The following is a 26,199-nucleotide window of genomic DNA, read 5'->3' on the forward strand; positions in this document are numbered from 1 at the left end:
TTGTAAAATCGGTCCATTCCACATGACACAATTTCATTTTTAAATTAAACAAGTGTTTTTTTCTCCTTCAGGATGTAATACTTGACTAGCTAGACGTTGTGGACTTACTTCAGATGAGTCCTAACAATATAATGAAGTGACAATGAGTGTTGTTTTGGCATGTGTCCCCTAAATGGCCAGCGGGTGTTTTCAGTCTACCTTTAGGGGTTGAAGAAGATCTGTATCATAGTAACTGTCATAGTAACAGTTGAAGAGAGGCACATATAAACAAAGCCTGTCATTATTTCTGGGGGCTGCAGGTAGCTGGGTCAGTAACCGAAAGAAAGGTCGTTAGTTTCGTAACCCCTGAGCCGACAAGGTTGAGATCTGTCGACGTGCCCTTGAACAAGGTACTTAACCCTAATTGTTCCAGGGTTGTCGTTGATGATGGCTGACCGTGGCTGTGACCCCACTCTCCCAGGGTGTCTCAGGGGAAGTTGTGTTTTCTTATTTTTTACATATCCCATTTCCAAATTCAACACCTAATACCCACTTCTATTTATTTATATAACAGGACAAAGATTATCACCCACCAAATGATGAATTATTATATATGATGTCCTGGCCAATAGGATGTGGAACGGACACTGTCGGTGTGGTAACCGGAGAACTAAGACAACCCTAAGCACCAGCTGCTCCTCGCCCTCCCGCCCTCTAAAACCACACACGCAAGCGCACAGTCTTTGTTGCTATTAGTGACGGACGCCATCTATATCCAGTCCATAATTAGCACGAGACTCCTCCTCTTTAATACTTCAAAGCTGAACCCTACCCGCCAGGGTGAAAAGTGAGGCCAGCTGCCCTGGTCCAGACACTGGGGGGGCCTGGTTTGGACCCTCCCTCTGGAGGTTAAGGGGGACATATATTTCTCCTCCCGGCCCAAGGCGGTTCACTGTGATCGGCCTTGTTTTGTCTGACCTGCTGACCTCCTTGGAGCTGCTGAGTTGTGGTAGTAGTGATTTGGCATAGGGAGTCCGGTCTGGTCGTACACATGTGGAGCTATAGGGATAGTCTATCATGTCCATGGGCCTCTAAGTCAGTACGTTTGTCACTGGGTCTGCAGCCTGACAAACCAGCCCCCCAGCCAAAACATCCTGCTATCCGCCACCTTGAAGACTCTGTTATATAGACGAGCTTCCTGCATGCAATAGTATATATATTTTTTCTTTTAAGTTTTAAGATACTGGTTTTCCCGTCACTGAGGATCAGTCTATATTTGGGGGGGGCAATTATTTTAAGACTATTGAGCGTTATGCCTGAAAGTGATTCGCTATAATAGTTTTTGTTCTTCTCTCCAGTAAGTGAATGTGCATGCTGTGGAGAAGAGGTCTTTAGTTTCTACTTGTTACTTTTCATGTTTTCCTCATCAGTCAGTCATTCAGACCTTGTCCTGAAAGCCTTTCAGATGATATTGTCATTGGAACCTGAGAATGGAAGGTAATATTAGGTTTCCTAGATAATGGACTTGGACCAGGAAGAGGACAACTTTTTTTCTTTAAAGGTAGTCCTTCATTCAATGACGGGATGCAACCCATACACCCTTACTGCAACAGCAGAACATTAGGAGTGTATGCTTGGCCTAGGCCACTGTTTCCCCAACCCTGGTCCTCCAGTACCCACAACCCTGGTCCTCCAGTACCCACAACCCTGGTCCTCCAGTACCCACAACCCTGGTCCTCCAGTACCCACAACCCTGGTCCTCCAGTACCCACAACCCTGGTCCTCCAGTACCCACAACCCCGGTCCTCCAGTACCCACAACCCCGGTCCTCCAGTACCCACAACCCCGGTCCTCCAGTACCCACAACCCCGGTCCTCCAGTACCCACAACCCCGGTCCTCCAGTACCCACAACCCCGGTCCTCCAGTACCCACAACCCCGGTCCTCCAGTACCCACAACCCCGGTCCTCCAGTACCCACAACCCCGGTCCTCCAGTACCCACAACCCCGGTCCTCCAGTACCCCAACCCCGGTCCTCCAGTACCCGGTCCTCCAGTACCCACAACCCCGGTCCTCCAGTACCCACAACCCCGGTCCTCCAGTACCCACAACCCCGGTCCTCCAGTAGCCACAACCCCGGTCCTCCAGTACCTTCCAACAGTACAAACAACCCTGGACAAGCACACCTGATTCAGCTTGTCAACTAATCATCAAGCCCTCAATGAGTTGAATGAGATGTGTTGGTCCAGGGATACCTTAACAACAACAACAACAACGTGTACTGTTGGGGCTGCTGGAGGACCAGGGTTTGGATCCCTGTTGGGGCTGCTGGAGGATCCCTGTTGGGGTTACTGGAGGATCCCTGTTGGGGCTACTGGAGGATCCCTGTTGGGGCTACTGGAGGATCCCTGTTGGGGCTACTGGAGGATCCCTGTTGGGGCTGCTGGAGGACCCCTGTTGGGGCTGCTGGAGGACCCCTGTTGGGGCTGCTGGAGGATCCCTGCTGAGGCCACTGGAGGATCCCTGCTGGGGCCACTGGAGGATCCCTGCTGAGGCCACTGGAGGATCCCTGCTGGGGCCACTGGAGGATCCCTGCTGGGGCCACTGGAGGATCCCTGCTGGGGCCACTGGAGGATCCCTGCTGGGGCCACTGGAGGATCCCTGCTGGGGCCACTGGAGGATCCCTGCTGGGGCCACTGGAGGATCCCTGCTGGGGCCACTGGAGGATCCCTGCTGGGGCCACTGGAGGATCCCTGCTGGGGATGGGGAATACTGTAGGGGAATAAGCAGGTAGGGATTTCCGGGGGGTGGGGGGCTAGCAGGATGGAGTAGTGGGGATGAGCATGGTCAATTATTTTACTGTTCCTATATTATTTAAAGATTGTCGGATGTATGGATAGTCAAAAAATAATCTTGACTCTCGACCAATCAGAATGATGCAAATGCACATGGCAGAGGTAAGCTGCAGACATGTTGCTTTTCTCCAGTTAGTTGTCTAACAGCAACAGAAGTCTGATCTTCACCATGATAGAACTGATTATGTTACAAAAAGGTTTTCTGGTGAGTGTATTGCATTGAACAGGTATGGTGGAAACTCTGTTAGGTGTTAATTGCTATTTGAAGTGGTGGGGGAATAGCGAATAGCATACCGGAGCCTGGAGGGCTAACGCCTCGATCAGACCGACAGCGTTGTTGCATCAATGCTGCTTAAAAAAAGTCTGCAGTTAAACTTTTTTTTCCCATTATGCAATCCAAAATGGTTACTTGATATGTGTGCAACAATATTTCAACTTTTTGACACTTTCTGTACTTGTTCCAAGTCTGGTCATAAGGTTGGATGCATACAGTGCATTCGGGAAGTATTGAAACCAGGGCAGGGCGGTATACCGTAATTAACCATTTAACTGTATTGATGCATGGACTAGTTTGGGTTTTTACTTTACCTTCTATAAACGGTATTTGAATGTTTGTTTAAATGTGACACGCTGTGTTTGACGTCAATTTTTTTTTTATAGGCTACTTGAGTCATCTCTCTGAGCTCTCTCTCTCTCTCTCTCTCTCTCTCCACCTGGCTTTCCACACAGCCCTAGCCCCCGCCCCCTGCCACTCAATGAGCCATGTAACGATGTTGATGACGACAATGCTGTTATCACTTTGCTTCTTCATATGAATCCAGTAGTGTTCAATAATGACACTAGTAGTTTGTGTTTCTTACATCTGCAAACAGCTAGTTTGTCTTTACTTAGTAAGTTGGGCCAATAATCTTGTAAACCGGTAATGCTAATCGCTAGGTAGCTAGCTTATAAATGTACTGAGTCGGAGCAAACATTATGAGTTATACAGCCTGATAATATCGGTGTCGTTGCCAAAAGTTTTGAGAATGACACATATTAATTTCCACAAAGTTTGCTGCTTCAGTGTCTCTAGATATTTTTTGTCAGATGTTTACTAAGGAATACTGAAGTATAGTTACAAGCATTTCATAAGTGTCTAAGACTTTTATTTACAATTACATGAAGTTGACCCTTCTTTTTCAAGACCTCTGCAATCTGCCCTGGCATGCTGTCAATTAACTTCTGGGCCACATCCTGACTGATGGCAGCCCATTCTTGCATTATCAATGCTTGGAGTTTGTCAGAATTTGTGGGGTTTTGTTTGTCCACCCGCCTCTTGAGGATTGACCACAAGCTCTCAATGGGGTTAAGGTCTGGGGAGTTTCCTGGCCATTAACCCAAAATATCGATATTTTGTTCCCCGAGCCACTTAATTATAACTTTTGCCTTATGGAAAGGTGCTCCATCATCCTGGAAAAGGCACTGTTCGTCACCAAACTGTTCCTGGATGGTTGGGAGAAGTTGCTCTCGAAGGTTGTGTTGGTACCATTCTTTATTCGTGGCTGTGTTCTTAGGCAAAATTGTGAGTGAGCCCACTCCCTTGGCTGAGAATCAACCCCCACACATGAATGGTCTCAGGATGCTTCACTGTTGGCATGACACAGGACTGATGGTAGCACCTTGTCTTCTCCAGACAAGCTTTTTTCTGAATGCCCCAAACAATTGGAAAGGGGATTCATCAGAGAAAATGACTTTACCCCAGTCCTCAGCAGTCCAATTCCTGTACCTTTTGCAGAATATCGGTCTGTCCCTGATGTTTTTCCTGGAGAGAAGTGGCTTCTTTGCTGCCCTTCTTGACACCAGGCCATCCTCCAAAAGTCTTTGCCTCACTGTGCGTGCAGATGCACTCACACCTGCCTGCTGCCGTTCCTGAGCAAGCTCTGCACTGGTGGTGCCCCGATCCTGCAGCTGAATCAACTTTAGGAGATGGCCCTGGCGCTCGCTGGATTTTCTTGGGCGCCCTGAAGCCTTCACAACAATTGAACCGCTCTCCTTGAAGTTCTTGATGATCCGATAAACGGTTGATTTAGGTGCAATCTTACTGGCAGCAATATCCTTGCCTATGAAGCCCTTTTTGTGCAAAGCAATGATGGCGGCACGTGTTTCCTTGCAGGTAACCATGGTTGACAGAGGAAGAACAATGATTCCAAGCAACACCCTCCTTTTGAAGCTTCCAGTCTGTTATTTGAACTCAATCAGCATGACAGAGTGATCTCCAGCCTTGTCCTCATCAATACTCACACCTGTGTTAACGAGAGAATCACTGACATGATGTCAGCTGGTCCTTTTGTGGCAGGGCTGAATGCAGTGGAAATGTTTTTGGGGGATTCAGTTCATTTGCATGGCAAAGAGGGACTTTGCAATTAATTGTAATTCATCTGATCACTCTTCATAACATTCTGGAGTATATGCAAATTACCATAATACAAACTGAGGCATCAGACTTTGTAAAATTTCATATTTGTCATTCTCAAAAATGTTGGCCATGACTGTAGACCTAAATCAGCATGTTCTCTGTGCAACAGTACCTTCTAAATCAAAGAGGAATACAAGAAGCATTAATATGTTAGCAATATGAAGTAGCTAAGAGAAAACAGACAATGTAGTGAAAGATTATAGGGTCCCCTAGGAAACAAGTATCAACACTTTGGTTCCTGCCCTAAGTGTTTGTTTTAGGAACCAATCACAGTAACTCCTCCCTGGCATTTTAATTTATGTCAAACAACACTATTCAATGTGCCCACTATCATATTCTAACTATAGAATTAGAATAATCATTATATTATTATCATTATATTGCAAAAAATCACTGAAGCTGGAGTCTTATCTCCCTCTCTACCTTTAAGCATCTGCTGTTAGTGCAGCTTACCGATCACTGTACCTGTACACAGCCGATCTGTAAATAGCACACCCAACTACCTCCTCATATTATTACTTACCCTCTTGCTCTTTTGCACCCCAGTGTTTCTACTTGCACATCTGTCACTCTTGTTAATGCTAAATTGTAATTATTTCGCCTCTATGGCCTATTTATTGTCTTACCTTCCTACTCTTCTACATTTCACACTGTACTTTTTTGTGTGTTATTGATTATACGTTTGTTTACTCCATGTGTAACTCTGTTGTTTTTGTCGCACTGCTTTGCTTTATCTTGGCCAGGTCGCAGTTGTAAATGAGAACTTGTTCTCAACTGGCCTACCTGGTTAAATAAAGGTGTTCTCAACTGGCCTAACTGGTTAAATAAATAAAGGGGTTCTCAACTGGCCTAACTGGTTAAATAAATAAAGGGGTTCTCAACTGGCCTAACTGGTTAAATAAATAAAGGGGTTCTCAACTGGTCTAACTGGTTAAATAAATAAAGGGGTTCTCAACTGGTCTAACTGGTTAAATAAAGGTGGAAGTGAACAGTATAAACCAATCAGAATGGAGAAAGACCCATTTGAAATTACTTAATGTACATTTGAAGTCGGAAGTTTACACCTTAGCCAAAAACATTTAAATTCAGTTTTTCACAATTCCTGACATTTAATCCTCGTAAAAAATTGCCTGTCTTAGGTCATTTAGGATCATCACTTTATTTTAAGAATGTGAAATGTCAGAATAATAGTAGAGGAAATGAGTTATTTCAACTTTCATCACATTCCCAGTGGGTCAGAAGTTTACGTACACTCAATCAGTATTTGGTAACATTGCTTTTAAATGGTTTAACTTGGGTGAATTTTGGCCCATTCCTCCTGACAGAGCTGGTGTAACTGAGTCAGGTTTGTAGGCCTCCTTGCTCGCACACACTTTTTTTTGTTTGTTCTGCCCACACATTTTATATAGGAGTGAAGTCAGGGCTTTTTGATGGCCACTCCAATACCTTGACTTTGTTGTCCTTAAACCATTTTGCCACAACTTTGGAATTATGTTGGTCATTTGAACATCTTGGCCATGTTCTGTTATAATCTCCACCTGGCACAGCCAGAAGAGGACCTGGCCACCCCTTATAGCCTGGTACCTCTCTAGGTTTCTTCCTAGGTTCTGGCCTTTCTAGGGAGTTTTTCCTAGCCACCGTGCTTCTACACCTGCATTGCTTGCTGTTTGTGGTTTTAGGCTGGGTTTCTGTACAGCACTTTGAGATATCAGCTGATGTAAGAAGGGCTTTATAAATAAATGTGATTGCTTGATGGAAGACCCATTTGCGACCAAGCTTTAACTTCCTGACCGATGTCTTGAGATGTTGCTTCAATAAATCCACATAATTTTCCTCCCTCATGATGCCATCTATTTTGTGAAGTGCACCAGTCCCTCCTGCAGCAAAGCACCCCCACAACAAGATGCTGCCACCCCCGTGTTTCACGGTTAGGATGGTCTTCCTCAGCTTGCAAGCCTCCCCCTTTTTCCTCCAAACATAACGATGGTCATTATGGCCAAACAGTTATATTTTCGTTTCATCAGACCAGAGGACATTTCACCAAAAAGTACTATCTTTGTCCCCATGTGCAGTTGTAAACCGTAGTCTGGCTTTTTTATGGCGGTTTTGGAGCAGTGGCTTCTTCCTTGCTGAGCGTCCTTTTCAGGTTATGTCGATATAGGACTCGTTTTACTGTGGATATAGATTATTTTGTACCTATTTCCTCCAGCATCTTCACAAGGTGCTTTGCTGCTGTTCTGGGATTGATTTGCACTTTTTGCACCAAAGTACGTTCATCTCTAGGAGACAGAACGCGTCTCCTTCCTGAGCCATATGGAGGCTGCGTTGTCCCATGGTGTTTATACTCGCATACTATTGTTTGTACAGATGAACGTGGTACCTTCAGGCATTTGAAAATTGCTCCCAAGGATGAACTCATACTTTTTTCCTGAGGTCTTGGCTGATATCTTTTGATTTTCCCATGATGTCAAGCAAAGAGGCACTGAGTTTGAAGGCAGGCCTTGAAATACATCCACAGGTACACCCCCAATTGACTCAAATTATGTCAATTAGCCTATCAGAAGGAATTTTCCAAGCAGTTTAAAGGCACAGTCAACTTAGTGTATGTAATCTTCTGACCCACTGGAATTGTGATACAGTGAAATAATCTGTCTGTAAACAATTGTTGGAAAAATGGCTTGTGTCATGAACAAAGATGTCCTAACCGACTTGCCAAAACTATAGTTTGTTAACAAGAAATTTGTGGACTGTTTGAAAAACGTGTTTTAATGACTCCAACCTAAGTGTATGTAAACTTCTGACTTCACCTGTATGTGTAATGCACTACTTATTAAGCAAATTTAGAAATGTTATTATTTAAAAACATTTAATAGTCTTTTTTTTAATACCTTGATATGATATTTTGGCTGTATCGCCCAGCACTAATTCAAACCCCTTGACTTTTTTCCACATTTTGTTACTTTATTCAGCCTTATACTGTCCTTGGCGGCAGGTAGCCTAGTGGTTAGAGCAGAAACCGAAAGGTTGCAAGATTGAAACCCCTGAGCTGACAAGGTAAAAATCTGTCGTTCTGCCCCTGAACAAGGCAGTTGATAACCCACTGTTCCTAGGCAGTCATTGAAAATAAGAATTTGTTCATAACTGACTTGCCTAGTTAAATAAAGGTAAAATAATTACTAAAATGGATTGAAATAGTTCCCCCCCCCATCAATCTACACACAATACCCCATAATGACATCACAATACCCCATAATGACATCACAATACCCCCTAATGACAGTGACAACAGGTTTTCAGAAGAAGAAAATAACTGAATTATCACATTGGCTGGGCTTCTCAAAGACATTCCTGGAATTACAAGGAAATGTGAGAATCTTCCAACTGCGATTCCTGGAAATCCATGGAATTTTGTGAAAGTTGCAAGTCTCGTATACATGTCTGGGAGACAGATCGTCATGCCCTCATCTCTGAGGGTGATGTTTTGTCGGATGGACCAGGAGCACTACTCATTCCGCTCTCAACAAGACCATAGAACAACCACTGTCAGTGTCCTGGAGTGTAATCATTTTGGCTACAAACCATTTTCTCCAAACTGAGGTTCCTCCCTGTTTCCTTCTGCTTGGTAAAACAAAGAAGTTTTCCGTAATGAATACACCCCCCTGGTCCAACCACAATTGTATTTGATGTCTCCACTCAACTTTTAAATATGAACACCATATGGACCAGGGCTCTTTCCTTTCTCCACTTTGACCACAAAGAGACCACAGAACAACCGCCCAGTGTCCCTGTCCAACCACAGCCTAAGGTTGTGTCCAAAATAGCACCCTATTCCCCTTTATCCCTGGTCAAAAGTAGTGCACTATAAAGAGTGTAGTGTACCATTTAGGAGTCGTCCTGTAATTGATCCGTCTTCACTCAACTATATGTACAGTTTTTTTTCAAAGATTTGTGTGTGTGTGTGTGTGTGTGTGTGTGTGTCCTTAGTTGTACCAGTTGTTCATTGTGTCCACATTAGAATGGTCCAACCTGATCTCACCTGCCTTCCATCCTTGAGGACATGTACTCTGTTGTTAGAGCGGTTACTTGAATATCTTGTCAATATAATTGATAGTCTTTGGCTTTGGCCTAGTTGGCCCTGTGCGGGCGGGCCAGTTGGCCCTGTGCGGGCGGGCCAGTTGGCCCTGTGCGGGCGGGCCAGTTGGCCCTGTGCGGGCGGGCCAGTTGGCCCTGTGCGGGCGGGCCAGTTGGCCCTGTGCGGGCGGGCCAGTTGGCCCTGTGCGGGCGGGCCAGTTGGCCCTGTGCGGGCGGGCCAGTTAGCATAGCTCTGCTGCTGGCTTTTGTGTGGAGTTTGTGCCAAAAGACCGCCTTTTATACAAATCAACTGGCAGATGACAGACAATGATGAAAATGTCATTCTTTTGAAGTTGTAATGGCCATCAAAATGTGTGAAATCCATGTATTGAAAGGGGAAAGCCCTCCAGTCCTGGGTGGCTGTGGCCTGGTGTGCTGGGAGGTTGGTCTGGGTTTTGTAGCAGACTTCCCCATCGCTTGTTTGCTAATTCCCAGAAGAATTGGACCAGGTTCTCTATAGGGCTCTGAATGGGCTTCAGTTGAACCAGGAATATGCATATATTATATAGCCAAAGGTTGGGGTTTCCTTCCTTTTTTTCTCCTGCACCACCAGGGACCAGGCTAGTGGTGCTCAAGGTCTTTGTGTTCCACTTAGGTCAAGGTTTATTGACTAGGCTAAATTATCTATTTAAATTTGGATTTATTTGATCAATTTTTGAGCTAAGCAACATGCAACTGCTATTTGCAGATTTTTGATAAGTTTGTTCACCTCTGGGGTTGTATGTTCCATTTTCAAATGAACATAATTTTTATTTATCTGAAAACTGATTGAAACAGGGAGGGACTATTTCTTGTTGAATAAGAAATGGTTGTTTTCGTAACTTGAGCCATGCTGGGAGCCATTGGCTGTGTTCCTGATAGGATCATAATTCTAACATAACATTTGTTGCCAAGCATTTCAGAGTTTTGTGGAATCAAAGTCTCAACAAGAGTTCAAGTCTGTTTTTAATAGTGACATATTTGGGCGTCATGCTGTTCAGGTCTGAAATATATGACGGATGCCAGTTATTTAAAAAAAAAAAAACTTTTTTTTTGTTGCACAAAGTAATTCATTTTTCGCAAGTAGTTAACTTTAAAACACACTTTACTGAAATAGTTATTTCCAGTCTGCAGCCAAGACTAAAGTGTTTTTGTCGGCTTGCTCACCTAGCCTAATCTCCCAGTGGAAAAAACAGGAAGGACTCATCCAGTCACACAGTTTAACTCTGTCTCCCGGAGGGAGTATCCTAGTCCGCAGGTCCTCAAAACGTTCTGCTTTGTGACCCACTAATTGAGGTGTCTGACGTCGCGACCAACCTATAAGAGTTGAGTGGTAAGGGGGAAAGAAACTCTGCCGACCAAAGAATACGAAAAAAATATTATTTTAATAAATATCCATTACTTTAAAACACAACTTTATTAAATGTCATGAATAGTCAAAATCATGAAGGAAATGTGATGATATTTGGATTAAACCAGATCAAAGTATGAAAAATGACTGTTACTTTGTCATTGATGAAGTTTGGTCATAAAGTTACTGGTCCCCCTCCCCCATGTAAAAAAAAATAAAAAAATTCCAAACTATTTTATGACATTTGTTTCATTAGTCCATTGTTGGACAAAGTCCCAAAATGTTTTCCTTGGCAGACATGAAGTTTAGAAGATGTGTAACTTCCCCCCATCTCTCTCTTTACCCCCATCTCTCTCTTTTCCCCCATCTCTCTCTCTTTTCCCCCCATCTCTCTCTCTTTTCCCCCCATCTCTCTCTCTTTTCCCCCATCTCTCTCTCTTTTCCCCCATCTCTCTCTCTTTCCATCTCTCTTTCCATCTCTCTCTTTTCCCCCATCTCTCTTTTCCCCCCATCTCTCTCTTTTCCCCCATCTCTCTCTTTTCCCCCATCTCTCTCTTTTCCCCCATCTCTCTTTTCCCCCCATCTCTCTCTCTTTTCCCCCATCTCTCTCTCTCTTTTCCCCCATCTCTCTCTCTTTTCCCCCATCTCTCTCTTTCCATCTCTCTCTTTCCATCTCTCTCTTTCCATCTCTCTCTTTCCCTCCATCTCTCTCTTTTCCCCCATCTCTCTCTCTCTTTCCCCCATCTCTCTCTCTTTCCATCTCTCTCTCTTTCCATCTCTCTCTCTTTCCCTCCATCTTTCTCTTTTCCCCCTCTCTCTCTCTTTCCCCCTCTCTCTCTTTCCCCCCATCTCTCTCTCTTTCCCCCATCTCTCTCTTTTCCCCCATCTCTCTCTTTTCCCCATCTCTCTCTTTTCCCCCATCTCTCTCTTTTCCCCCATCTCTCTCTTTTCCCCCATCTCTCTTCCCCCATCTCTCTTTTTCCCCCATCTCTCTCTTTTCCATCTCTCTCTTTCCATCTCTCTCTTTCCATCTCTCTCTTTTCCATCTCTCTCTTTTCCCCCATCTCTCTCTCTCTTTTCCCCCCATCTCTCTCTCTTTTCCTCTCTTTCCATCTCTCTCTCTTTCCCTCCATCTTTCTCTTTTCCCCCTCTCTCTCTCTTTCCCCCCTCTCTCTCTTTCCCCCATCTCTCTCTCTTTTCCCCCTCTCTCTCTTTCCCCCATCTCTCTCTTTCCCCCATCTCTCTCTCTTTCCCCCCATCTCTCTCTCTCTTTTCCCCCATCTCTCTCTCTCTTTTCCCCCCATCTCTCTCTTTTCCCCATCTCATCTCTCTCTTTTCCCCCCATCTCTCTCTCTTTCCATCTCTCTCTTTCCATCTCTCTCTCTTTCCATCTCTCTCTCTTTTCCCTCCATCTCTCTTTCCCCCTCTCTCTCTCTTTCCCCCTCTCTCTCTCTTTCCCCCATCTCTCTTTTCTCTCTCTCTTTCCCCCATCTCTCTCTCTTTCCCCCCATCTCTCTCTCTTTCCCCCATCTCTCTCTCTTTCCCCCATCTCTCTCTCTTTCCCCATCTCTCTCTCCCCCCATCTCTCTCTCTTTCCCCCCATCTCTCTCTCTTTCCCCCCATCTCTCTCTTTCCCCCATCTCTCTCTCTTTCCCCCCATCTCTTTCCCCCATCTCTCTTTCCCCCATCTCTCTCTTTCCCCCATCTTTCCCCCCATCTCTCTCTTTCCCCCATCTCTCTCTCTTTCCCCCCATCTCTCTCTCTTTCCCCCCATCTCTCTCTCTTTCCCCCATCTCCCCTTTCCCCCTCTCTTTCTTTCCCCCATCTCTCTCTCTTTCCCCCCATCTCTCTCTCTTTCCCCCCATCTCTCTCTCTTTTTCCCCCCATCTCTCTCTCTTTTTCCCCCATCTCTCTCTCTTTTTCCCCCATCTCTCTCTCCCCCATCTCTCTCTCTTTTCCCCCCATCTCTCTCTCTTTTCCCCCCATCTCTCTCTCTTTCCCCCCCCATCTCTCTTCTTTTTCCCCCATCTCTCTCTCTTTCCCCCATCTCTCTCTCTTTTCCCCCATCTCTCTCTCTTTTTCTCTCTCTCCCCCATCTCTCTCTCTTTTCCCCCATCTCTCTCTCTTTTCCCCCCATCTCTCTCTCTTTTCCCCCATCTCTCTCTCTTTTCCCCCCATCTCTCTCTCTTTTCCCCCCCATCTCTCTCTTTTCCCCCATCTCTCTCTCTTTTCCCCCATCTCTCTCTTTTCCCCCCCATCTCTCTCTTTTCCCCCCATCTCTCTCTCTTTTCCCCCCATCTCTCTCCATCTCTCTCTTTTTCCCCCTCTTTTCCCCCCATCTCTCTCTCTTTTCCCCCATCTCTCTCTCTCTTTTCCCCCTCTCTCTTTCCATCCATTTCTCTCTTTCCCATCTCTCTTTCCCCCCCCCATCTCTCTCTTTTCCCCCATCTCTCTTTTCCCCCATCTCTCTCTCTTTTTCCCCCATCTCTCTCTCTTTTCCCCCATCTCTCTCTTTTCCCCCATCTCTCTCTCTTTCCCCCATCTCTCTCTCTCTTTTTCCCCATCTCTCTCTTTTTCCCCCATCTCTCTCTCTTTCCATCCCATCCATCTCTTTTCCCCCCCCATCTCTCTCTTTCCATCCATCTCTCTCTTTTCCCCCATCTCTCTCTTTTCCCCCATCTCTCTCTTTTCCCCCATCTCTCTCTCTTTCCATCCCCCCCCATCTCTCTCTTTTCCCCCATCTCTCTCTCTCTTTTCCCCCATCTCTCTCTCTTTCCCCCCCATCTCTCTCTCTTTCCCCCATCTCTTCTTTTTCCCCCATCTCTCTCTCTTTCCCCCATCTCTCTCTTTTTCCCCCCATCTCTCTCTTTCCCCCATCTCTCTCTCTTTTCTCTTTCCTTTCCCCCATCTCTCTCTTTTCCCCCATCTCTCTCTCTTCCATCCATCTCTCTTCTTTCCCCCCATCTCTCTCTCTTTTCCCCCATCTCTCTCTTTTCCCCCTCTCTCTCTTTTTTTCTCTCTTTTTCCCCCATCTCTCTCTCTTTTTCCCCCCATTTTCCCCCATCTTTTTCCCCATCTCTCTCTTTTTCCCCCATCTCTCTCTTTTTCCCCCTCTCTCTCTTTTTCCCCATCTCTCTCTTTTTCCCCCATCTCTCTCTCTTTTCCCCCATCTCTCTCTTTTTCTCCCCATCTCTCTCTCTTTTTTCCCCCATCTCTCTCTCTTTTTCCCCCATCTTTTCCCCCCATCTCTCTTTTTCCCCCATCTCTCTCTTTTCCCCCATCTCTCTCTCTTTTTCCCCCATCTCTTTTCCCCCATCTCTCTCTCTTTCCCCCATCTCTCTTTCCCCCATCTCTCTCTCTTTCCCCCATCTCTCTCTCTCTTTTCCCCCATCTCTCTCTTTTCCCCCATCTTTCTTTCCCCCCATCTCCCCCCATCTCTCTTTTCCCCCCCTCTCTCTTTTCCCCCCATCTCTCTCTCTTTTCCCCCATCTCTCTCTCTTTCCCCCCATCTCTCTTTTCCCCATCTCTCTCTCTTTCCCCCATCTCTCTCTCTTTCCCCCCCCATCTCTTTCCCCCATCTCTCTCTCTTTCCCCCCCCTCTCTCTCTCTTTTTCCCCCATCTCGCTCTCTTTTCCCCCATCTCTCTCTCTTTTTCCCCCATCTCGCTCTCTTTCCCCCCCATCTCTCTCTCTTTTCCCCATCTCGCTCTCTTTTCCCCCCATCTCGCTCTCTTTTCCCCCCATCTCGCTCTCTTTTCCCCCCATCTCGCTCTCTTTTCCCCCATCTCGCTCTCTTTTCCCCCCATCTCGCTCTCTTTCCCCCCCATCTCGCTCTCTTTCCCCCCCATCTTCTCTTTTCCCCCATCTCGCTCTCCCCATTTTCCCCCCATCTCGCTCTCTCTTTCCCCCCATCTCGCTCTCTTTCCCCCCCCATCTCGCTCTCTTTCCCCCCCCCATCTCGCTCTCTTTTCCCCCCCATCTCGCTCTCTTTTCCCCCCCCATCTCTCTCTTTTCCCCCCCCATCTCGCTCTTTTCCCCCCCATCTCGCTCTCTTTTCCCCCATCTCGCTCTCTTTTTTCCCCCCCATCTCGCATCTCTCTTTTCCCCCCATCTCTTTTTCCCCCATCTCGCTCTCTTTTTTTCCCCCCCATCTCGCTCTCTTTTTTCCCCCCATCTCGCTCTCTTTCCCCCCCCATCTCGCTCTCTTTCCCCATCTCGCTTTCCCCCCCATCTCGCTCTCCCCCCATCTCGCTCTCTTTCCCCCCATCTCTCTCTCTTTCCCCCCATCTCGCTCTCTTTCCCCCCCATCTCGCTCTCTTTTTCCCCCCATCTCCTCTCTTTTCCCCCATCTCGCTCTCTCTTTCCCCCCCATCTCGCTCTCTTTCCCCCCATCTCTCTCTCTTTTTTCATCCCCCATCTCTCTCTCTTTTCCCCCATCTCTCTCTTTCCCCCATCTTTCCATCTCTCTTTTCCATCTCTTCTCTTTCCCCCATCTCTCTCTCTTTTCTCCCTTTCCCCCATCTCTCTCTCTTTCCCCTCTCTCTCTCTTTCCCCCCATCTCTCTCTCTTTTCCCCATCTCTCTCTCTTTCCCCCATCTCTCTCTCTTTCCCCCATCTCTCTCTCTCTTTCCCCCCATCTCTCTCTCTTTCCCCCATCTCTCTCTCTTTCCCCATCTCTCTCTCTTTCCCCCATCTCTTCTCTTCCCCCCATCTCTCTCTCCCCATCTCTCTCTCTTTCCCCCCATCTCTCTCTCTTTCCCCATCTCTCTCTCTCTTTCCCCCATCTCTCTCTCTTTCCCCCCCCATCTCTCTCTCTTTCCCCCATCTCTCTCTCTTTCCCCCCATCTCTCTCTTTCCCCCATCTCTCTCTTTCCCCCCATCTCTCTCTTTCCCCCCCCATCTCTCTCTTTTCCCCCCCATCTCTTTTCCCCCATCTCGCTCTCTTTTCCCCCTCCATCCCCTCTTTTCCCCCATCTCGCTCTCTTTTCCCCCCATCTCTCTCTCTTTTCTTTCCCCCATCTCTCTCTTTTTTCTCCCCCATCTCTCTCTCTTTTCCCCCATCTCTCTCTCTTTTCCCCCCATCTCTCTCTCTTTTCCCCCATCTCTCTCTTCCCCCCCATCTCGCTCTCTTTTCCCCCATCTCTCTCTCTTTTCCCCCCATCTCTCTCTCTTTTCCCCCATCTCTCTCTCTTTTCCCCCATCTCGCTCTCTTTTCCCCCATCTCGCTCTCTTTTCCCCCCATCTCGCTCTCTCTTTTCCCCCCCATCTCTCTTTTCATCTCTTTTCCCCCATCTCTCTCTTTTCCCCCCCCATCTCGCTCTCTTTTCCCCCCCCATCTCTCTCTCTTTCCCCCCATCTCTCTCTCTCTTTTCCCCCCATCCATCTCTCCCCATCGCTCTCTTTTCCCCCCATCTCTCTCTTTCCCCCCCATCTCGCTCTCTTTTCCCCCCATCTTCCCCCCCATCTCGCTCTCTTTCCCCCCATCTCGCTCTCTTTTCCCCCATCTCGCTCTCTTTTCCCCTCGCTCCCATCTCGCTCTCTTTTCCCCCCATCTCGCTCTCTTTTCCCCCATCTCGCTCTCTTTTCCCCCATCTCGCTCTCTTTCCCCCCATCTCGCTCTCTTTTCCCCCCATCTCGCTCTCCCCTTTTCCCCCCATCTCTTTTCCCCCATCTCGCTCTCTTTTCCCCCATCTCGCTTTTCCCCCATCTTTCTTTTCCCCCCATCTCGCTCTCTTTTCCCCCCATCTCGCTCTCTTTTCCCCCATCTCGCTCTCTTTTCCCCCCATCTCGCTCTCTTTTTTCCCCCCATCTCTCTTTTCCCCCCATCTCGCTCTCTTTTCCCCCCATCTCGCTCTCTTTTCCCCCCATCTCGCTCTCTTTCCCCCCATCTCGCTCTCTTTTCCCCCCCATCCCATCTCCATCTCGCTTTCCCCCATCTCTTTCCCCCATCTCGCTCTCTTTTCCCCCCATCTCGCTCTCTTTTCCCCCCATCTCGCTCTCTTTTCCCCCCATCTCGCTTCTCTTTTCGCCCCCATCTCGCTCTTTTCCCCCCATCTTTTTCCCCCATCTCGCTCTCTTTTCCCCCCATCTCGCTCTCTTTTCCCCCCATCTCGCTCTCTTTTCCCCCCCCATCTCGCTCTCTTTTCCCCCCATCTCGCTCTCTTTTCCCCCATCTCGCTCTCTTTCCCCCATCTCGCTCTCCCCCATCTCGCTCTCTTTCCCCCCCATCTCGCCTCTTTCCCCCATCTCGCTCTCTTTTTCCCCCCATCTCTCTCTTTCCCCCCCCATCTCGCTCTCTTTCCCCCCATCTCGCTCTTCCCCCCCAATATCTCTTTCCCCATCTCTCATTACTTAAACATGTTTATCGGTAAGGAACTGCAGTGACCCATTCAATCTCCACCAATAGCTAGGTTTCAGTAGCTAGGTTTCCATCCAACATCTGCATATAAACAATATGTGCATTTTCCCACCAGAGACGTGTTTCCATCTAATTGACTTGTTCATAAAAAGCTGTGTTTTATGTAAATCACATAAAAATACCTTTTGCAGTTAAATTCCCATGTACCAAATAAAACATTTAAAGTTAATTGGGTTTCCATTGCATTTTCAACTCTACCGATGGTTTTGTCACAGAAATGTTTGTTATACACAGAGTGTAGAAGACATTAAATACACATTTTCTTTCCATGACACTGACCAGGTGAATCCAGGTGAAAACTATGATCCTTATTGATGTCACTTGTTATATCCACTTAATCAGTGTAGATGAAGGGGAGGAGACATGTAGATGAGGGGGGGAGGAGACATGTAGATGAAGGGGAGGAGACAGGTTGAAGGACTTTTTAAGCCTTTGAAACCTGGATTGTGTCTGTGAGCCATTCAGAGGGTGAATAGGCAAGACAAACAGATGTAAGTCCCTTTGAACAGGGTGGTAGTAGGTGCCAGGCGCACCAGTTTGTGTCAAGAACTGCAACGCTGCTGGGTTTTTCACACTCAACAGTTTCCTGTTTGGATCAAGAATGGTCCACCACCCAAAGGACATCCAGCCAACTAGACACAACTGTGGGAAGCATTGGAGTCAACATGGGCCAGCATCCCTGTGGAACGCTTTCAACACCTTGTAGAGTCCATGTCCTGATGAATAGAGGTGGTTCTGAGGGTGAAACTCAATATTAGGAAGGTGTTATTAATGTTTGTTCGCTCTGTTGTATTGGCACTCTAGCCAACCGTTTTCAGATACAATGCGAGTATAGCCTACTTAATGATGAGATTATCATAGACAGGACGGCAACATTGTTTGTATTTGTCAAATGGCATTGATCATGTCACCCGAATAAAAACAGTCAATATTTATTGGAAAGGAGAATCAAGCTCATTCACATTGCACTTTCACCACCCTGAAGTTCATAATTTATTTAATCTGTAGCCTCATAAACTGCATGGTTTCATGAGTCGTGGAGGGAGAACCGCAAAACATTTCATGTGACTCCGAAGTTTACTTCGATATAATGGTTATTATAATCAATATATATTATCGCTTTCCACCTCCATTTTCCTGTATAAATACATTTTTTTTACAGAAACCAAAAGATCCCACCTTGTCGAGAGTATTTTTGTTTTGTCCACATTTGGAAAGTTGACTGAGAAGTTTTCTGTTTCCATCAGGCCTCCTCATTACATTTTTATTTTATTTTATATGTTCTTTACTGCCATAACCAGGTTTCCAGCCAACCTTTTTTTATGGGTCCACTTGACAGAATATGTTAAAAGGAACTCCCCAGGCAGGATCCTGACGACAGTTAGCAGCCAAGGGGCCAGCTCTTTATATCACCGTCTGGGAAAGGGGAGAAAAACACACACATGGGGAAATTAAGCCGCTTAATTAGTTGAATATTGTTATAAAATGTGCATGTCATGGACTCTGTAATATGTAAACAAAATAGGAATAGATCTCTTTGTTTTGTTTTTTTAAATGTTGAAAAAAAAAAATACATCCACATTGTTTTTCACAAACTTGTCGGTCATAAAGTCAAGTGTTGATCAAAGTTTTTGAAAACTTTAAGGTAACATTTTTTAAATGTTACAACCACTAAAATAAGGGATATTCAGTCATCCATTTACATTATTTACAATTTAGGCCTAACTTTTAATTATCCCAACCACACAGATCTTGTATATCCAAATAATTCTAGGCCTTATAAGGCACCAAAAAACAACTTGAAACCAGGAGGGACTACAGCTTGTTTGGTTTTTCTCTTGGGAAACATTTTGCTACGGTTTTCACTAATGAATACAACCCTAACGCTACGGTTTTCACTAATGAATACAACCCTAATGCTACGGTTTTCTCTAATGAATACAACCCTAACGCTACGGTTTTCTCTAATGAATACAACCCTAACGCTACGGTTTTCTCTAATGAATACAACCCTAATGCTACGGTTTTCACTAATGAATACAACCCTAACGCTACGGTTTTCACTAATGAATACAACCCTAACGCTACGGTTTTCACTAATGAATACAACCCTAACGCTACGGTTTTCACTAATGAATACAACCCTAACGCGTAGGGTTTTCTCTAATGAATACAACCCTAACGCTACGGTTTTCACTAATGAATACAACCCTAACGCTACGGTTTTCACTAATGAATACAACCCTAACGCTACGGTTTTCACTAATGAATACAACCCTAACGCTAGGGTTTTCACTAATGAATACAACCCTAACGCTACGGTTTTCACTAATGAATACAACCCTAACGCTACGGTTTTCTCTAATGAATACAACCCTAACGCTACGGTTTTCTCTAATGAATACAACCCTAACGCTACGGTTTTCTCTAATGAATACAACCCTAACGCTACGGTTTTCTCTAATGAATACAACCCTAACGCGTAGGGGTGTAACAGATCACCAAATCCAATGTTTGGTACGTATTGTGGTTTGTGGGGTCACTGTTAGTTTTCTGTACACCGGGAAAATGACATGCCATTTACAATATTCGGGCATTCGCAATGTTCTTGGCCATCGTCTGTTGTGACATCGTCTGTTGTGACATCATTCACAATGTTCTTGGCCATCGTCTGTTGTGACATCGTCTGTTGTGACATCATTCACAATGTTCTTGGCCATCGTCTGTTGTGACATCATTCACAATGTTCTTGGCCATCGTCTGTTGTGACAGGATTGTTATGTTGGGCCTCTCCAGTTTCCACTCTGCTACGTCTCTGACCATGTGGGAGATGGGAATTGACCAGTTAACAAGTGTAGTTGTGAATGATGCAACCCTTGGTCTTAAATCAAAACCTATCTGGGCTGCATGATGCCACTTATGGACTATTTGTGAAAAGTCGGGGGGGGGGCTTGTGCCCTGTCTCTTGTGCCCTGTCTCTTGTGCCCTGTCTCTTGTGCCCTTGTCTCTTGTGCCCTGTCTCTTGTGCCCTGTCTCTTGTGCCCTTGTCTCTTGTGCCCTTGTCTCTTGTGCCCTTGTCTCTTGTGCCCTTGTCTCTTGTGCCCTTGTCTCTTGTGCCCTTGTCTCTTGTGCCCTTGTCTCTTGTGCCCTTGTCTCTTGTGCCCTTGTCTCTTGTGCCCTTGTCTCTTGTGCCCTTGTCCTTTGCCTCAAGCTGCACACCCCTCAGACTATTCTCAATGTTATCTAGTCTGTACTAATATGCAGATTGTTTAGAACCAGCTGAAAGAGTTGGAGAGGGTTTATCTGAGAGTTAGATCATCTTGCTCTGGCTAACATTAGTTGTTGATCTTGTTGAGAGAGAGAGAGAGAGAGAGAGAGAGAGAGAGAGAGAGAGAGAGAGAGAGAGAGAGAGAGAGAGAGAGAGAGAGAGAGAGAGAGAGAGAGAGAGAGAGAGAGAGAGAGAGAGAGAGAGAGAGAGAGAGAGAGAGAGAGAGAGAGAGAGAGAGAGAGAGAGAGAGAGAGAGAGAGAGAGAGAGAGAGAGAGAGAGAGAGAGAGAGAGAGAGAGAGAGAGAGAGAGAGAGAGAGAGAGAGAGAGAGAGAGAGAGAGAGAGAGAGAGAGAGAGAGAGAGAGAGAGAGAGAGAGAGAGAGAGAGAGAGAGAGAGAGAGAGAGAGAGAGAGAGAGAGAGAGAGAGATGGTTTGATCAGTAGGACTGTAAACGTTCCCAAATGTAAGAGGACTCCTGTGGTGTTTCCATAGTTACAGAAATACATTCAAGTGAATGTGGTCTAATGATCTAAAGTCAGTGCTACTTCCTTTCAAAGGGAACGATGACAGGCCCTACTGCCTGTAAACACACAGTCCAGTTCATACTTCCTGTGAATAGGGATGACAGGCCCTACTGCCTGTAAACACACAGTCCAGTTCATAGTGAATGATGACAGGCCCTACTTCCTGTAAACACACAGTCCAGTTCATAGGGACTGACAGGCCCTACTTCCTGTAAACACACAGTCCAGTTCATAGGGACTGACAGGCCCTACTTCCTGTAAACACACAGTCCAGTTCATAGGGACTGACAGGCCCTACTTCCTGTAAACACACAGTCCAGTTCATAGGGAATGATGACAGGCCCTACTTCCTGTAAACACACAGTCCAGTTCATAGGGATGACAGGCCCTACTGCCTGTAAACACACAACATAGGGACACAGGCCCAGTTCCTAGTAAACACACAGTCCAGTTCATAGGGACTGACAGGCCCTACTTCCTGTAAACACACAGTCCAGTTCATAGGGACTGACAGGCCCTACTGCCTGTAAACACACAGTCCAGTTCATAGTGAATGATGACAGGCCCTACTTCCTGTAAACACACAGTCCAGTTCATAGTGAATGAGGACAGGCCCTACTTCCTGTAAACACACAGTCCAGTTCATAGTGAATGATGACAGGCCCTACTGCCTGTAAACACACAGTCCAGTTCATAGTGAATGATGACAGGCCCTACTTCCTGTAAACACACAGTCCAGTTCATAGTGAATGATGACAGGCCCTACTTCCTGTAAACACACAGTCCAGTTCATAGTGAATGATGACAGTCCCTACTGCCTGTAAACACACAGTCCAGTTCATAGTGAATGATGACAGTCCCTACTGCCTGTAAACACACAGTCCAGTTCATAGTGAATGATGACAGGCCCTACTGCCTGTAAACACACAGTCCAGTTCATAGGGACTGACAGGCCCTACTGCCTGTAAACACACAGTCCAGTTCATAGTGAATGATGACAGGCCCTACTGCCTGTAAACACACAGTCCAGTTCATAGTGGACTGACAGGCCCTACTGCCTGTAAACACACAGTCCAGTTCATAGTGAACGATGACAGGCCCTACTTCCTGTAAACACACAGTCCAGTTCATAGTGACTGACAGGCCCTACTGCCTGTAAACACACAGTCCAGTTCATAGTGAACGATGACAGGCCCTACTGCCTGTAAACACACAGTCCAGTTCATAGTGAATGATGACAGGCCCTACTGCCTGTAAACACACAGTCCAGTTCATAGTGAACGATGACAGGCCCTACTGCCTGTAAACACACAGTCCAGTTCATAGTGAACGATGACAGGCCCTACTGCCTGTAAACACACAGTCCAGTTCATAGTGAACGATGACAGGCCCTACTGCCTGTAAACACACAGTCCAGTTCATAGTGAACGATGACAGGCCCTACTGCCTGTAAACACACAGTCCAGTTCATAGTGAACGATGACAGGCCCTACTGCCTGTAAACACACAGTCCAGTTCAAAGGGAATGATGGAAGGGTATAGCCTATTAAATAGATCACCATAATAACTATTTGTACAGATTGTCTGGGGCCCGTGTTGGGAAAGGACTTATTTGCATATAGGCCTAATGTGGTGCTTATTGGCTGTACTGGTCTGCAGTGTCTTCATTGTCCAATCACATGGCCCCTTTTCCACTCTGTTGCTATAAACGTTTCACATCCCTTACTCAACGTTGTTCCCAAAACTTCTATGAATTTCATGAAAATGTGAAAATGACCATCTCTAAGTGCTCCCTTGTCTAAACTACCTTTTTTGTTGTTGCTGAAATGGACGCAGTAGGGACGTTTGTAACGTTGCTTAAGGGCTTTTTCATGAGTTGCTGAAACCCACCTAGAATGGACGAAATATCTGCGCCTATAAACCAATGACTGTTAAAAATGTAAACGTAGCCTACCTATCGATCTCTTGTAATTTCTTTGTCCCGGTCAGAATCAGCTGCCAAAGGGCTGCTTGAATGCAGACCAGAGATGATGTTGTTACTTTGCGTTTCCGTCTTTCCGTCCGGTATACTGAGTTGATGCCGGTGTAAATGTTGTTGAGCGTGGCGACATCATGTTTTATCCACAACTCTCTGTCCGTTGCCGTTGGGAAGGCAAAATGTTCCCCAATCCTGGTTTACCCAACCCCTCTCCATTGTATAGAACTAGCTCCCCAACTGCACCTGACAAAAGGACATTTTGAAATGCAACAATTTTAAAGATTTTAATTTTGATTACAACGTCCGCTCCAGTGTTAACAGGAATAGCAGGAAATGTTTTATCAGCTCAGATTTACTTGAGGCATTTTTTTAATGTATTTTTGATGTATTCATTGGTTTCCATGAATATGATTTACCCGTTACACCCCTTACTAATGCGTGTGTTTGTGGTTCTCACCCTCAGGATATCTCCACTCTGACCGGGATTCCCGACGAACACATAAAGACCCGCAAGGTGCACATCTTTGTGCCGGCCCGCACAGCCATGCAGTCAGGAGCCCACGGAACCAAGAAGTGGAAGATTGACTTCGACACCCGGGAACGCTGGGAAAATCCTCTGATGGGATGGGCCTCCACGTAAGACAACACAGACATATATTAAATACCTGTTTCCAGTCAGAACCCTAACCCCAAAAACGTCACTGGGTGGTGATATGTGATTTTAACATTTACAAAATGTTTTAAAAAATAAAATAATAAACTTTTTTTTTGTTTTTTTTTGAGAAAATCAGACTGAAATGTTGTTACGGTCAAGCTCGTTTTTAATGATTATGTTATCACATGGCTTTCTATTTGTTCTCTCAGGGGTGACCCCATGTCCAACGTGAACCTTACGTTCACCTCCAAGGATGACGCTGTCGCATTCGCAGAGAAAAACGGTAAACATCACACACTGTTAAATCCCAAAGAGCCCTCTTCCGACCTCCGCTAGTCGTTGGTTGAGGGTGACGCTGATACACTTAACTCAAGGACACTTGTTTTGTTTATCATAGCAGGATAGAGATTAGTGCGGTTCTGTCTATACACAGCTTTCTGACGACACGTGTTTATGCCTCCCACTTTAAAAATAAAAAAAATAGTGAATGGGAGTTGATCCAAGACGAATACACAAGCTGTTCTTGGCCCCCGTGGTTTCATTTCATTCATCTGAGCTGTTTATTATCTCAGGTTGGAGCTACGACATTACAGAGAAGATGGAGAAGAAGCCCAGAGCGAAGTCGTACGGAGCCAACTTCTCCTGGGACAAAAGGACTAGGAGGTCTGCTAAGTAAACTGGACTGTCCTGACCCTGGTCTGAAGACACACACCTGTTGTTGCTTGTACCATAATACTCTACTTGATTAAATAATACATGGATATTTATGTGTTCAAAGCGATTTTCTGTCCTGTTTTAGTATTGCAAGTATTACATTTGTTTGTTGCTTTGTCCCTTTTTTTATGCTTTATTTTAAGACGACAACAACAACAAAGCTAAAATCCTGAAATAGTAGGAATTAGTAGTAGGAAGTAGGTAGTAATAGGAGGCCATAGTAGGAAATAGGAATTAATGAGCTCCAAGTTTAACTTCCCGTTTTGACTAATTACAGTTGGACTAAATTCTATTGTAGTGGGATTGTGTTGTAACCGTCACCATTTCAACAACAACAGCCAAATGAATGAATGTTTACACACGAGTCCCATCTTGGATTTTAAACCATCGCCATCACACTCCATTTCAAATAAGACATTGTCTCCCAGGTTCAGGCAATACCTATTATCTGTTGGGCCGTCCCTCTAACAGACCACTAATACACTATTTAAATCAAGTTGGAAGACCTCAACAGAAAACTGAAGGAATCCAACTCATCGCCTCAGTAGGGTTTCTCTGGACAACCAGGGAAAACTCATCCCATTACCTCAGCAAGGTTTCTCTGGACAACCAGGGAAAACTCATCCCATTACCTCAGCAAGGTTTCTCTGGACAACCAGGGAAAACTCATCCCATTACCTCAGCAAGGTTTCTCTGGACAACCAGGGAAAACTCATCCCATTACCTCAGTAGGGTTTCTCTGGACAACCAGGGAAAACTCATCCCATTACCTCAGTAGGGTTTCTCTGGACAACCAGGGAAAACTCATCCCATTACCTCAGCAAGGTTTCTCTGGACAACCAGGGAAAACTCATCCCATTACCTCAGCAAGGTTTCTCTGGACAACCAGGGAAAACTCATCCCATTACCTCAGCAAGGTTTCTCTGGACAACCAGGGAAAACTCATCCCATTACCTCAGCAAGGTTTCTCTGGACAACCAGGGAAAACTCATCCCATTACCTCAGCAAGGTTTCTCTGGACAACCAGGGAAAACTCATCCCATTACCTCAGCAAGGTTTCTCTGGACAACCAGGGAAAACTCATCCCATTACCTCAGCAAGGTTTCTCTGGACAACCAGGGAAAACTCATCCCATTACCTCAGCAAGGTTTCTCTGGACAACCAGGGAAAACTCATCCCATTACCTCAGCAAGGTTTCTCTGGACAACCAGGGAAAACTCATCCCATTACCTCAGTAGGGTTTCTCTGGACAACCAGGGAAAACTCATCCCATTACCTCAGCAGGGTTTCTCTGGACAACCAGGGAAAACTCATCCCATTACCTCAGCAAGGTTTCTCTGGACAACCAGGAAAACTCATCCCATTACCTCAGCAAGGTTTCTCTGGACAACCAGGGAAAACTCATCCCATTACCTCAGCAAGGTTTCTCTGGACAACCAGGGAAAACTCATCCCATTACCTCAGCAAGGTTTCTCTGGACAACCAGGGAAAACTCATCCCATTACCTCAGCAAGGTTTCTCTGGACAACCAGGGAAAACTCATCCCATTACCTCAGCAAGGTTTCTCTGGACAACCAGGGAAAACTCATCCCATTACCTCAGCAAGGTTTCTCTGGACAACCAGGGAAAACTCATCCCATTACCTCAGCAAGGTTTCTCTGGACAACCAGGGAAAACTCATCCCATTACCTCAGCAAGGTTTCTCTGGACAACCAGGGAAAACTCATCCCATTACCTCAGCAAGGTTTCTCTAGACAACCAGGGAAAACTCATCCCATTACCTCAGCAAGGTTTCTCTGGACAACCAGGGAAAACTCATCCCATTACCTCAGCAAGGTTTCTCTGGACAACCAGGGAAAACTCATCCCATTACCTCAGTAGGGTTTCTCTGGACA

At 45.9% G+C, this 26,199-nt stretch overlaps 1 protein-coding gene across 1 annotated transcript in view; it reads left to right on the plus strand.

Annotated features, from left to right (window-relative positions):
* Positions 1-24,353, plus strand: part of ndufs4 (NADH:ubiquinone oxidoreductase subunit S4) — a 45,006-nt gene extending 20,653 nt beyond the window's left edge. Inside the window, exons 3-5 of the mRNA XM_042331228.1 lie at positions 23,399-23,571; positions 23,800-23,873; positions 24,163-24,353. Coding sequence (XP_042187162.1) covers positions 23,399-23,571; positions 23,800-23,873; positions 24,163-24,266 — 351 coding nt within the window. The 3' untranslated portion in view covers positions 24,267-24,353. The remainder of the gene's footprint in view (positions 1-23,398; positions 23,572-23,799; positions 23,874-24,162) is intronic.
* Positions 24,354-26,199: the final 1,846 nt, after the last annotated feature.

The sequence above is a fragment of the Oncorhynchus tshawytscha genome, linkage group LG12, assembly GCF_018296145.1.
Source record: "Oncorhynchus tshawytscha isolate Ot180627B linkage group LG12, Otsh_v2.0, whole genome shotgun sequence".
NCBI classification, from domain to species: domain Eukaryota; kingdom Metazoa; phylum Chordata; class Actinopteri; order Salmoniformes; family Salmonidae; genus Oncorhynchus; species Oncorhynchus tshawytscha.